Genomic DNA, 15,006 nt, shown 5'->3' with positions numbered 1-15,006 from the left:
TAACAGACCATGAGTAGTGGTGGAGAGTTAGAAATAGTGAGGAGTCATTCTCTTTTTCTTTCTTTTTTTAATATCCTGATTATTTCTCAACTATGATATTATGTTTGGCAATTGCAGCTTAAATTTCACATAAAAATCATTAAACAGAGGGAGGAAAGATACCTGTTGCCTGAGAGCATCAAGACGTCTCTTCCTTTCTTCTTCCTCATGAGCTTCTTTGAGAATTGCCTCTTTTTTCTCCATCAAGCGCTTTTCCAACAGCATTTGTCGAAACTGAACTCTTTGAGGGAAAACATGATGTCAATGACCTAAAGCTTATCTGTTTTCTAATAGTATGTGATTGTTTGACTGATGTATTAGGAACAATTAAGACCTGAAACAGCTAATCAATAATTTGCCTACATGGGAGTATGTACCAGACATTGATAGCACAATCCTATAATGTGTGCTCAGAACTAAGTAAACATTGTGTTCAATGCACAAGCATGGGCCTATGATGTAAAATGTCCTAAATTTGGTGATCACCAATATTCACATACGAATGCTGACATTTCCAGATGAACTGTGTGAATGTCTTAAAATCAATTGCTAATTATCACACTTAGACAACCTGAGGTGTATGTCAGCATTATCAGGTATACTTCTGAATGTAGAAGGATTCAACAAAATTCATTTCATGTCAGCATTCATATGGGAATGTTTACTGTATATACTCATGTATAGGTCTAGAAGTTTTAGTCAATAAATTGACCCCAAAAACCTGAGTCGACTCATCCATGGGTCAACGTAAGGCATGTACTTTAATTCTTATTTAAAATTGAACAATGCTCTGGTGAAAAGCAAGAGCATAATCTGTCCTGGAAGCATTGATCCCCCTCATCCATCCAGCCTTTAGGAAAAGCAGAAACAGTTGTGCCTCCTGGAATTTTGTAAGTTGTTTGGCATTGTTTTCCTTGCTTCATCCTTTAGATCTTTTGTCACATGCCCCTAAGTTTTACCTCTGACTTATCCACAGGCCATATCAAAATTCATAATTTTGGCCCCCAAACCTATCCTTGATTTATGCATGAGGTCGACTTATAGTTGAGTATATACGGTACATCCACCAAATTTCAGACATCTACATATTCCAAACATCTTTTGTACCTCTTGGCTGAAGAAGAGTCCTAAGAAAGTCAGAAATTTCTCTGAAAAAATTGTATCATCCATTTTTGTCTCTTTCTCTGGGACAAAACAAACTGATTAAGTGATTTCCCTAACTCTTTTTAATAAATAATGGACAAAGTGTATCATCGCAATTAAAGAAGGGATAAAAATTACACTGGAAGCACTGCCTGCAAATGCTTTAGTATGAAAACTAGAATTTAATTCTTTGTATAGGGATCAATAACATACAGACATCACAAGCCATAAAGAAAATCTTGGGAAGTGGCAGGCAGAAGGTAAACTGGGATCTACTGATAACTGATAAACCTCTCTGGTAATCTGCAATAGATTGCCAAGGATTCCTGACTCCAAACTGGTGAATAGTATCAACATCAAAATAAATTTTCTCACTTACAGTAAATCAGACTGTTAAGATGAAGAATACTGGATGGAAAAAACAGAAGTGGACTTTTATGTGATGGGACTTTGAATTCATACAGATCTCACCCTCCTGACTTGCAAGCACATTCAGATGTTAGATGTACTCTTCACACATCTGGAGGAATGTTATAGTGACACCAGACCACTTAGTTCTGGCACTGGAAAGGTATTCTTCAAGTCAGAATATATTATTTAATGCCAAATGTATGTATTTTAAAGATCTTGAGGATGTATTTTAAAAAATTAAATGAAGGAAATCCAGCAAGCCTAAAACTAGAACCAAGGCCTACTAACTGAGAACAACTTTTTTGCCTCCAATGATTCCACAAATTCAATTAAACATTTGCCAAAACAAAACAAAAACAAAACAAAACCTTAAAGAATAACTACATTGTCACCTTCATATGTGTTGCATCATCCAGTTCTTATTCTATTCTATTTGCTACCTGTATTGCAACCTCAATCCTAAATATGTCTTGGAAATAAACCATGCTCAAATTACAGATACTGACTTCAGAGTAAGAATGGTAAGGATTGATTCTTGGCATCTATAGATGGCTTCAAAAGAAATAAAACTGGCAAATCTTGTATAAATATAGAGGTAAAATGTAGAGGTCTATCATAGATCAAGGGCTGGCTCATAGCAACAAGCAGGCTGAGTTGTAATCTGATGAAATGGGAACACAGGACTAAATCCAACGGTTACTCCAAAGTAGAATAAACCTATTATATCAATGGGAACTTGCTAAGTGAACACTTCCACAACTTCCACAGATGTTTTGGAACGGGTTGTTTATTCTTGCTGTCTTGAGTTTCTTGAAGCCAACTCCATTCTTGATCCCTTTCAGTCTGGTTTCCGCCCAAGGCATTCCACAGAAACAGCTCTCACTAAGATCTCCAATGACCTTTTACAGGCCAAGGCTAATGGCCTTTACTCTGTTCTCATCCTTCTTGATCTGTCTGCAGCCTTTGACACTGTTGATCACTGTCTCCTAGTTGACATACTCTCTGACCTTGGGTTCTCAGACTCTGTTCTCGACTGGTTTAGATCTTATTTGTCTGGCAGATCTTTTGCAGTGGTTGCAGGTGGACAGACTTCATCCTCTGTTCCCTTATCTGTGGGTGTTCCTCAGGGCTCTGTTCTGGGCCCCCTTCTGTTTTCTCTCTACACACTGTCCTTAGGTAAACTCATTAGCTCTTTTGGTTTTTCCTACCATCTGTATGCCGATGACACCCAGTTGTATCTTTCCACCCCTGATCTTTCTCCAAGGCTTGAACAGCAAGTTTCATCTTGCCTCACGGCTGTCTCGCAGTGGATGCGCCATTGGCGTTTGAAGCTCAACATGTCCAAGACGGAGCTTCTTGTCTTTCCTCCTAAGCCCACCCTTCAACACTCCTTTTCTGTCTCTGTGGACAACATTTCTATTCAACCAGTCCAGCAAGCCCGCAGTCTTGGTTTCATCTTTGATTCTTCTCTGTCGTGTATCCCTCAGATCCAGACCACAGCCAAAGCTTGTAGATTCTTTTTGTACAACATTGCCAAAATCCGACCATATCTCTCCGCCTCTACTGCCAAGATCCTGGTCCATGCCCTAGTGGTCTCATGACTTGATTACTGTAACATCCTCCTGGCTGGGCTTCCTCTTTCTCACCTCCATCCTCTAATTTCTGTCCAGCATTCAGCTGCACGCATTATCACATCCGCCCACCGCTCTGACCACCTCTCTCCTGTGTTGGCATCCCTTCACTGGCTCCCCCTTCCTTTCCGCATTCAACATAAGCTCCTGCTGTCAACGTTTAAAGCCCTCCATGGGCTGGCCCCTCCTTACTTATCAGACGTTATTTCTCCTCACCTTCCCACTAGGGCCCTCCGTTCTGGTAGTCAAGGTCTGCTGTCCCAGCCCAGGATTTCCTCTGCCCCATCTAGGATTCGCCCCTTCTCACTCGCTGCCCCTCACTCCTGGAACCTGCTTCCCCCGCGAGCAAGAGCCACCACTTCTTTAACCAGCTTCAAAAAGGAGGTGAAGACCATCCTGTTCAGAGAAGCCTTCCCAGGCATTGCATAACTGTCACTTGCTATTTGATGTTTCTTTGTTGTCTGTTTTATTGAATCATTTCCTGTATTGCTATGTATTTTATATGTATTATCCTACTAGAAAGGCCCCTTCCCCTCCACCACTCCCTTCTCCTTTTGTGTCATGTCTTTTTAGATTGTAAGCCTGAGGGCAGGGAAGCGTCCAATTAAAAAGATTGTATGTACAGCGCTGTGTAAATTTACAGCGCTTTATAAATAAAGGTTAATAATAATAACAGTCTAGTTGGGAATAATAACTGGATTTAGCCCTCATACTGAGAAAAGATATATTAAATATATATACAAAATATAGGCCCGGTACATAAGGGCCTTACTGATGCCCACACGCCCCACAACACTAGCACATGATGAGGGTGTAACAATGTGGCACTCTGAATACATGGGTGCCACCATTGTTATGTAAGCGCTGCATGGCATGCACATGGCACTGCACGGTGCTTACGTAACAAGTATGCCAGTGGTGCACTCGTTATGCTGGCGCCGCGGCTTGAAAAGAACCCACTTTTTGCAGGTTCTTTTTCCGCTGGCAGGAGACCATGTGGTTTGGCGGCTGCAGCTTGCCTCCAGTAGAAAAACAGACACCGGCAGGCTGCCCTTTTTGGGTGGTCTGTCCCACGCCATATTTACAAAGATAATGGAGTTTCCATGTCATCACAGGCACAGGGTTGTGTGCCAGTCACAATAAAAGTTTTTGCTTGGATGCTATTATTTTAAGGAAATTTCCTTTGTATCAATGGAAGCAACCACTGGAATGAGCATAGCAGCTTCAAAAAGGCATCTTTCTTTTGTGGAACATGATAGAGAAAAAATTCAACCTCTCTTCCCCATGGTTCCACCCAGGTTTCCCCTTGACTTCAATTTGTTGTTATGTGCCTTCAAGTTATTTTTGAGTTAAGACGCCCCTAAGGTGAACTTCTCATGGGTTTTATTGGCAAGATTTGTTCAGAGAGGGTTTACCATTTCCTTCCTCTGAGGCTGAGAGAGTGTGACTTGCTTGCCATCCAGTGGCCAAGTGTGGGTTTGATCCATGTTCTCCAGAGTCCTAGGAGTTTATCGCATTACAACACTCCCTGACTTACCCCTGCTGTGTTCAGGTCTATTACAGGATGCAGTTGGGTATTAACACATGCAAAATAATAATAATTAATAATTTGTTTTATTTATATACTGCTATTCCAAAGATCATAGCGGTGAACAGCAAGTAAGCTAATTTTGCCCCCAACAGTCTGGGTACTCACTTTAGCGACCTCGGAAGGATGCAAGCCTGAGTCGAGCTTGGGCCCTTTTGCTGGTCTTGAACTCGCAATCTTATGGTTTTGAGTGAATGGCTGCCGTACAGGCATTTAACCACTGCGCCACCAGGGCTCCGATGTTGCCACCTGACTGTATCCTGTCTAAAACCCGCCTACAACCTGCACTCTAATGGCTGATTTGCAAAGTCAGGAAGCTCTAGACTTTACAAATCGGTCATCTGAGCATGGCTTATACATGGGCTTTAGGAGGCATGCAATCGGGTGGTGGTATTGGTGGCATTTTGCATGTGATAATACCCGACTGCATCCCGTAATAGGCTTAAACACAGCAGGGGTAAGTCAGATTTTTTTTGTAATGTGATAAACTCCCTAGTCCAACACCCAAGCACTGCACAATGCTGGCTCTTTGACTTCAATTTACTTTGTACAAATATCCAAGTTAATGACATGCACCCAATCAATATTGGCCATGACTCTAGTCTAGCAGTATTTGCATGGGAAACAAGGAAGTCACCAGAAATAGAATTAGACAAGATATCTAGCTTGGAATCTATCTGAAGATGGAATCCAATTAAGTTCTTACACTGACAGAATTGTTTCCAATTCACCTTTCCACTGCAACCCCCTGTGCAACCTCAAAATATGTTCTGGAGAGCTCTGGGGCCCTCCAGAGCAGATTATGGAGTGTTGGCAGAGTAGACGAGAAGCAAGTACCACTGCATAAGCAGACATTTATTCATATAGATCTTACTCTCCTGAATTGAAAGCAGTCAGTTGTTTAGATGTACTTTTCACACATCTGGAGGGATGTTATAGGGGCAGCAAGCCACTTTTTCTGTTGCATACAAACATTGTTTCTTATACTCTGAAATAATATTGTTGGTATCACTTCAAATCAAATTCTGGAAGGACGATGAAGCATTAAAATTAGACCTTTCTTCCCCCATGTTCATTTTTAACTAAATATCATGGTTAAGCGACATTCTTTTTTTAAACAAGAAATTGAATAATGAGCTTAGTATACTGGTTTCAGTGAAGGCACTTTTGAAGTACTGTGAAAACACATTCATGTAATTTCTGATAAGCATAATTTCATTAAAATTTCTTTCAGGATGCATCTCATACATATGCAACAGAAAATTTAGCTACCATGTTTATTATAAGAGCTTTAAAAGTGCATTATGAACATGTTTATAATATGTACACTATTTCACACAGGAATCTCTATTCTCTATTCTAGAATAAATATTCATAGCAGATTCAAAGAAGTTCAACCCAAAGAGAGCCTTCTGTATCAGTCAAAGAGCAAATGAGAGATTCAGAAAGCATCTCCATTTCCTTCTCTGATAATTCTGTTTCCACAGAATGTTTGAGAATTTGGATCAAACGGTTTGGCTTCCAGTTTTGCATTTCCATCTTAACAAACTGAAGTCTTCAACAAGCTTATGCAGAGGAATATTAATAGATAAGGCTGAAAAGGGAACCTATCCTGTTGGTTTGGACACTTGATCTCCCCAGTTCATTATTTTGTTTTTGGACTGAATTCCCCCACCCAGTCTATCTAGCATATACATCACATATGTTTTGCATGACTCCCTAAACAATTTCGTTTAAAAGTCTATTTTAAAATGTAAAACAAGATTTCATAGCAAAGCAACACGCACATGTTAGAGAAACCTGAACATGGCCACAAAATACAAGTTTAAATTCACTGAATTGTAATTCAAAGGTGCTGGTTGGCATTAAAACCACTACTGAATTCACAACTTTGTCTTTCATCTGACACTTAAAATACGAACACAGTGCCATTGATCAACCTGGTCATCAGATCATGGAAATGTGTGCCTTCCATTGTCAGTGGGGATATGCTGTGATAAGTGAATGCTTTAAGCAGAACTGATGTCTAAGAGTACATGTTATATAATAAATGGAGCTCAAAGGCAGATCAATAAGATAACTTGCCCTGAAGCTTCTAATATACTTCTTGTTTGGAGTCAAAAAGAACTGCAGGTGAATTGTTGGGAGCAAAGTAGACAAAGTATACAAATTTTAAACATAAATAAATGATTCCAATGAAAGCAATTAAAGAATTTTAAGGGGAAATGTATGAAATGGGGTAAATTGACATTAATACACAGAATGACTTGAGAAAGAAGCTGGGGGACATGGACTGGACATTCAGAAGCCCTGTATCTTTCTATGAATTCCCACCACTGGAGGCAAACAAACCTCATTCAAAGTAGCTGTGGGCACAAATAATTATTGGCATCAACCACATAGGGGTCCAACCTGTTCTGTCAAGTAAGTTTTGCAAGGGAAGAAAGAAAAAGAGTTACTTGGGTAGAAAACCAATTTTCAGCAACAAAAAATAGTTTCTCTCCTCCAGTGCAGAACGGTGAAACAAAAATAAGGTCATGTTGACAGGAAAGCTTGTTGTTATTGTTGTGTACCTTCAAGTTGTTTCCGATTTATGGCAACCTAAGGAAAATCTATTGCAGAGGAGTTTTTTTTTTGGCAAGTTTCTTCAGAGAAGGTTTTGCCATTGACATCCTCTGAGGCTAAGAGAGTGGGACTTGCCCAAGATCACTCAGTGCATTTCATGGCTCAGCTGGGATTTGAACCCTGGTTTTCAGAGTCATAGTCCAACACTCAAACCACTGTGCCATGCTGGCTCTCCTGGTATTAAAAGCATCCACCACTGCCAAGGGACCAAGGGCTACTCAGAAGTTGCAATTCCTGCTTTCCAGAAAGAGCATCATGGGAAGACCAGACCCAGCCGTGTGCCATAAAAACAGGTAGGGTCCTTTCTTTCTCTCTCTCCTTTCCAGAAAGAAAATTCACCACAAATGTTTATTGTTTCTGTGAGTAGAGATTTGGGGTTTTTGCATTATTATCTCTTCCTTGTAAGACATTTTGAGAATTATTTGATTGAAAGCTGTGGTATGAACCTTCAGAATAAACGCAATAAAAATGTTAGCTCAAAATAAATTGGGATGGGACAGGACTGGATATGTCAAAATGTGAGTGTGGTTGAAACCATTGAAGGCTACTGCATTAGGGTGCTGAGTAAATGAAAACACAAAACTTAAATGCAGTGTATATCCCAAATATTTCTCATTGAACCTTGCTTAGATTACAGCTATTTGTTCTGTGTTTACAGACTTAACACCATCACTTGTTGGGCCAAGGTGGCCTGTGCCAAAACTGCATGCAGGTCCAGGCCTCCCTAGAGTTTCTTTCAGTGTAAAACTCTGATACATATAATTACTATTATGAAAAGTCTCATTGGTGGTAAATGATGCAGTAGGTGGTCTATAGCAGATAAAGTATTCCAGACCTTTAACTGATGGTGTCCAGCATTTTCTCCTAGAAAATAGTAGTATTGAGCATTCAAACTAATTCAACCCAGACTATCCCTGGCCAGCAATCAAATTCCTCATTGTTGGTTTATATGTAGCATCCCCCGAGGCTAAGGCTGAAGGAAGATGCACTTTCAAGCGTTATTTAGTACACAAACAAACACCAAAAATCAAAGTACACAAACACGGCCCATCTCTCATTCCCCCTCCCCCCACTATGAGAACTGTACAAGCAGGTTAGCAATAGAGGAAAATTCACTCCTCTAATATGTTCATATCTTTCTACAGCCTCAAATTGCAAACCTAATGCAAAAAGTATCAAATACTAATACAAGTTGACGACTCCTCTGTACTGGATAGCTGTTGTCGTTTGGGTACTTGCTAATTAGCTTACTTGCTGTTCACCGCTATGATCTTTGGAATAGCGGTATATAAATAAAACAAATTATTAATTATTTATTATTACGATGCTAACAAGGGCTCCAAAAGTTATCTACCTGATAGCAGAGACCCAACCCAGTACACTCATGAAGGATGTTAATTTTAAGAAAATCATCTCATGTTAACTCAATTGATAGAATAACTGAAAAAATACTGTAAGATCCCGATGTATTAATCAATAAATAGAATATAGAACAGAATGGAATGAAGCAGTATCTGCATATCTCAGGTGGAATTGTTGTCATCGCCACAATTTCTTATACTGTAACTGCTATTGAAAACATTTATGCAAAAAAAAAAAAACCTGCCCTTGAGTGCCTCAGGCAATATCTTTAGCTGGGGTCTAATGTGCAGTGCAGAAATACTGTCATTTGACACCACTTTAACTGCCATGACTCAATGCTATGGAATTCTGGGATTTGTAGTTTTGTGAGACTTTTAGCCCAGAATCCTAGAATTCCATAGGGTGGAGCCATAACAGTTAAAATGCTGTCAAATTGCATTATTTCTGCAGGGCAGATTAGACCTAGATCTCTCAGTCTCAAAATGAGGTGAAAGTCCTAGGACAAAAGGCATATTCTTAAGAGTTATCATTATAACAAGGAGCATCATAATGTGCAACAGAGAGAAATTGGACACTGCTATCTAAACAGAAATACTGTATTTCATTTCTTTTGTTTGCTAGTAGAATAGTAACACAAAAAGAGCTGTAGAGGTGAAAGTAGTTGGCCTCATCAGAGCCACAGGAAGCCTGAAAGGCATCACGTCCTTTGACTGCAAGCTGTCAGAATCTAAAAGCTGCTTTTGTCTCCTACAGTCATCAGAGAATCAGAGCACTAGAAGGGATCACAAAGGTCATTTAGTCCAACCACCTGCCAATGCAAAAAACCCCAAAACAAAACATAATACTGCTGACCAATGTAGTGATCTAGCTTGTCTAAAAACTCTCCTGAAAGACAGCCCAGTACCTGTCAAGGCAGTGTGTCTCACAGCTGAACAGCTCATGCCATCAGGAATGTCTTTCTAAAATTTAGTCGAAGCCCCTTCCTTGAAATCTGAACCCTATTGGTTTAGGCTCCACCTTCTGAAGCAGCAGAGACCAAATCTATGTGATAGCTCTGAAATGATTTAAGGATGTAGGATGCTGTGAGCTGAAGTTACAGGATAATTGTAGCAGAGAAAACACTTCAGCTTCTGATCTTGGAGAAAGCTATTGTTAGTCATATTTGGGAGCACTAAGCTAAATGGAATAATGGCCTAATTCACTACAGGTACATATGTTGTACAAGCTTATGAATATACAGGTGAAAGGAGAAGCTCGGAGGTGGTGGTTAACTTCACACAAACCCCTACACCATCTGAGGTCTATCAGAACCACTACCTATTGGTCTGAGCAATGGAGGCAGCTCACGCCACCATTTCAGGGTGACCATGAACCTTTCACTCCTTGGACCAAGGGTGTATCAGTGATTTGATTCAGGTCATATCAACAGTGTGATAAGAATGGGAAAGAAATAAGAACTGTGTGCAAATCTACTCAGAAGTAAGCTCCACTGAGTTTCTGAGTAACTCTGTGCAAATTATTTATTTTTTAGTTCCATGCTAAATGATAAATAAAGGTAGTAATATTTTTAAAGGGAAACAATTATTTTAAGATCTAAAGAGGATTTTTAAACAGATCTCTGCAACTATGGTCCAAAACACACTGCAGAAATCATTCAATGTGAGACCACTTTAACTGCCCCAGCTCAATGTTAGGGAATGCTAGGGAACTGTAGTTTTGTGAGACATTCAGCCTTCTCTGTGAGGATTCATTAGCACTGAGCCAGGGCAATTAAAACGGTCTCAAACTGGATGATTTCTGCAGTGTTTTTGGAACCTATGAGGGGTCATTCACACTTACTTTTTTGAACAAAGAGATTCGCATCTTCTCGCTGATCCAGAACCAATTCAGAATCGGTTTGGTGTTCCCACTCTATTTACCATGATGAAATCTCTCCATGCCATTTTAACCCTGTTGCTATTCACATTTGCCACTGTATCGATTTAAAATGGAGGCACCTCCATTTCTGGGAACGATGCACCACAATTTGAATCAATTCGGTAGTGTACTCACACTACCAAAGATGCAGATAATTGTGGCTCATAAAAAAAGAACCAATAGTCCGGTGCCAAATACACTGGTTTAAATGTGCTTTGGGGGGGCATCCCCCACAAACTGCATCGGGTCATGGAAATAAACCGGTTCCAAACTGGTTTATTTCCACAGTATGAATGGCCCCTGACTCAATAGGAAGATTACTCAATCATCAAGACTCCTTTTTGTGTGTCTTCTATTAGGCATATGTGCAACTTTACCTTTCTCTGTCTTTAATCACTTGTTCAGCCATTAATTTCTTAAATTCTGCCAAACGCAGTAGATCTTTTGCTTCCAGCTCCTGCCACTGGCGTTGCTTTTCAGCCCAGTACTTTTTCATCTAAAGATTTGAAAAAAATGCAAAGGTAACAAAAAATGGGGGAGAGGAAGAGAGATTCTATCACTGGGTGAAGGCTATTTTGGTTTCTATAATAACAGTTTTATTTGCCCAATGCATATTGCCAGGTAGCAATTTAACTGTCCATTTCACATTTTGGGACAAGAACTCGCTTAAAGAACAGTTAGGCCTGACTGTGCTTGTTGCAACACCCTCATTCCATACTCTTTATATAAAAATGAATCACAGATAGCATTATTACTGTAAAAAATCTGGAAGGAAACTAATTTTCACTTTATTAACTTTCTACAAACATCTGCAAAAGACCAATTTTAAAATATGTAACAGCAAATTCCAACAGTGGACATGCAAGAGAAAATGCAAGTGTATGAATAAGAAAGACAAGGAAGTTAAACAAATAGAATATTGGTCATTTGTGTTTTAGATTTTCTCCTTAAACACAGACAGAGAGAGAGTAGAATAACTGAAAGCAGATGTCACAGGAGGCAGAGAAAGAACAACTGGCAATTTCTGGACACTCTGATCAAAGCTATCTGCAATGAAAGCAAACAGAACTCAAGTGTCAGTGCTATAATATGAGAAGATACATGGAAATACTCTTGCGGATTTCATAGCTGACCGTCTGGCTGTGTGGTTTATGGAACGACATCCAACAACTATGGATGTGTTTGTTCAGAGCAAAAGCTAATTAACAGGACAAGCACTTCCTCTGTCATGAAAAAATATCCGCCTACACCAGAGATAAACTAAAGGTTAATTAAACTGAAACAACTGATTCTTCTCTAAACCTGAGGGTAGGGGGAATATGTCCAATTTTCCCCCCACCCCAAGAAGCAAACAAGTAGCTGCCATTCTCCCCTCTGTGGATTGTCACAGTCTCAATTAAAAGATAGTTAATAAAACAACTGGTTGTTGCAGTGAGGGTGATGAATGATAATTTACACTTACATACTGGCTTTCCTCCAACAAGCTTGATGCATGGCTCTCCTCTTTCCCACCTTATTCTCACAACACTCTTGTGGGGTAGGTCAAGGTGGCAGAAAATGACTGGCCCATGACCATCCAGTGAGTTTCATTGCTCAGTGAGAACTTGAAACTGGATCTCCTACATACTAGTGCAGTAACCCAACCAGTATACCACACCAGCTCTCACTATTAGATATACTATCCCTTTATTTCAGTAAAGGCTGTATGAAAAGATATGTTTCGAAATTACTTACTGAGAGACAATTGTGTGAAGGCTCCAGTACTTTGAAGACTGATTCACATATGTATGCAGTACGTGTCCCATCTCTTGAGGCTTCAGAGCTAAATGTTTTCCGGGGGGGGGGGGGGGATTACCCTTGGGGTAAGGTGATATTAAGTTGTTGTACATGATGGCGCAGTGGTTAAATGCCTGTATTGCAGCCACTCACTCAAAACCGCAAGGTTGCGAGTTCAATACCAGCGAAAGGGCTCAAGCTCGACTCAGGGTAGCATCCTTCTGAGATCGCTAAAATGAGTACCCAGATTGTTGGGGTCAATTAGCTTACACCTTGTAAACCGCTTAGGGAGTGCTTAAGTGCACTGATAAGCGGTATAGAAATGTACCTGCTATTGCTATTGCTATATTTGGTTTGTACAAATCAACCCTCTGTCAAATGGTGAAAGTATAATTTAGAATGATTTGCTTTGTATTTTAATAAGCCAAAAGGTGGTTAACAGTAACGATCTACACGACTTCACTTTTCCCAGGAAGAAGCAAACTATTACTGTATGGATTTGCAAGTGCTTTATTTGCGTATTCCTGTGCGGCAAGGGTCACTTCCAACTTTACGATTCTGTGCCTATATGGCTAAAACACTCCATTGTTGCTGTTCTATGTTATTGTTGTGTGTCTTCAAGTCATTTATGACTTATGGCAACCTCACCTATCATGGGGTGCTTTTTTGGCAAGATTTGTGCAGAGGAGGTTTGCCATTGCTTTTCCCTGAGGCTGAGAGCATATGACTTTTCAGGGCCACTCAGTGGTTTTCATGGTTGAGCTGAGAATCAAATCCTGATCTCCAAAGTATTATTTCTTGAAAAAGAAGGCATAACACTGTTCTTTTTGCAAACAGCTTTAATCTGTTAGTGTTACTTTTCAGTGTTTACTAATACAGTGGGCCCTTGTTATTTGCTGGGGTTTAACCCCAGGATACCCTGCCCCATAGATACCGAAATCCATGGATGCTCAAGTCCCGTTATATACAAAATGGTGTCCCTTATATAAAATGGCAAAAGCAAGGTTTACTTTTGGAATGTTTTTTAAAAAATATTTTCAAGCCGTGCATGCAGAATCCATGGCTACAGAGGACTGACTGTAACATTTTCTCATTACTAGGCGGGTTAGGAGCAAGGCTTCTAACGTTATTACTTTTTAGATGGAGTCCCTTCCCCCATGCACAGTCAAAGTAAGAAGAAATGTAATGAGTCATCTAAAAGCTCTACACCATTAAAGACACAAAGTTACTTTTAGGAAACAAAAAAATAACTTTCCGCGTTCTGGATGGTACACACCTTGAACCAACAAAATGCAAACAACCAATTTTAAAATTGCAAAAAACAGCTATTCACTAACAAAACAAAGAACTGGATACAGGTCTACTATCTCACCCACTAGAAAGTTCCTATTCTTACCAAGTTGAGATTCCTTCCAGAAGAAAAAGCTTGAACCACATTCATGTAGCAGAGGTTCACTTTCTCCCAAAGATCAAACCTTCCTTTATCATCTTACAGAAAATACTGCACAGCAGTAGCCAAAGGCAGCCAATTCTTTGCACCTTAATATCCCTCTTTGCAATAACTACAAAAGTGAAGGGAATATACTAAAGAAAGAAAAAAAATCTAATATTTGTTTCCAAGGAACCAAAAGTTAGCATTATGCTTAAGCTTAAGATTCATTAATTCCATTTGCTCAGAGTGAAAAACAAAACAAAACAATGATTAGCAATTAATATTCAAAGGAGAAACAAAACTGTGATTACTTCAAAAACATATGATTTACGGTATTTACTCTAGGTAGGGAGTGGATGATACATCACTCTGTTAGAATTAAAATGGCAAATACGCATCAATAATGTATAGATAACAAAATTAATTGCTTCACTGAAGCACACGCACATGCACAAATCCAAATTATTGTGTGAAATGGCTAGGGGGACTTTTTAGTGCCTACCGGTATGTAATTTCTTGTCCCCATCTCCACAGTGTTTCTTTGATATTCTATAGAATCTGAACATTCCTATCTTGACCATTTTACAGTGAGCCCAAGGGCAGGAAGACTTAAATTCCAGAGGGGTTACAAACTCACCGAGACTTACACTAGGTGGCAGTCTCTACTCTAAGTGGGTATTTACTAAATCCACTGTGTTGATGAAATAAAAGGACTAGGATGCAACAGTGGTCCCATCTTTCCTTTTATACAGAAATTGGTATGCCGTCTTGTAACCATTTTCTAGGGTGATATGACCTGTGGCACACCCCTGGTATTATTTTCCCTTACAGACCTGAACATTTTATCCCAATAATTATGTGAAGTCATTAGGAATTTAGTTTTCACTTTCAAATGAGGGGAGGGCAAAAGAATAGCTGACTTTCTCTGCAGACCTTGATTTTACAAAATTTAACTACAGAGGAATCTACATCTGTCTATGCACCTTGGGGCATAGCAAATGCAAGTTATATTTTCAGGCTTTTTAAAAACCACCTCCAAAATTGTATGGATTAACTTCAATGATGCCAGAGGAACCACCCCA

At 39.7% G+C, this 15,006-nt stretch overlaps 1 protein-coding gene and 1 long non-coding RNA gene across 7 annotated transcripts in view; one reads left to right on the top strand and one right to left on the bottom strand.

The window, feature by feature from the left end:
- The window catches only part of LOC121919361, a 2,436-nt gene extending 839 nt beyond the window's left edge, over positions 1-1,597 (top strand). The window contains exon 2 of the long non-coding RNA XR_006101457.1: positions 1,564-1,597. This is a non-coding gene — a long non-coding RNA (uncharacterized LOC121919361). The remainder of the gene's footprint in view (positions 1-1,563) is intronic.
- CCDC148 (coiled-coil domain containing 148) overlaps positions 1-15,006 on the bottom strand; it is a 133,667-nt gene that overhangs the window by 10,012 nt on the left and 108,649 nt on the right. For 5 of the 6 annotated variants that reach the window (XM_042445892.1, XM_042445893.1, XM_042445891.1 and 2 more), the window contains 2 exons: positions 11,094-11,212; positions 163-280 (listed from right to left, as the gene is read on the bottom strand). In XM_042445892.1, coding sequence (XP_042301826.1) covers positions 163-280; positions 11,094-11,212 — 237 coding nt within the window. The remainder of the gene's footprint in view (positions 1-162; positions 281-11,093; positions 11,213-15,006) is intronic. The other variant, XR_006101456.1, reaches the window with a different exon arrangement.

Source organism: Sceloporus undulatus, chromosome 1, assembly GCF_019175285.1.
Source record: "Sceloporus undulatus isolate JIND9_A2432 ecotype Alabama chromosome 1, SceUnd_v1.1, whole genome shotgun sequence".
NCBI lineage: Eukaryota > Metazoa > Chordata > Lepidosauria > Squamata > Phrynosomatidae > Sceloporus > Sceloporus undulatus.
The sequence above is the reverse complement of the archived record's forward strand: the minus strand, read 5'-3'. Positions and strand labels throughout refer to the sequence as shown.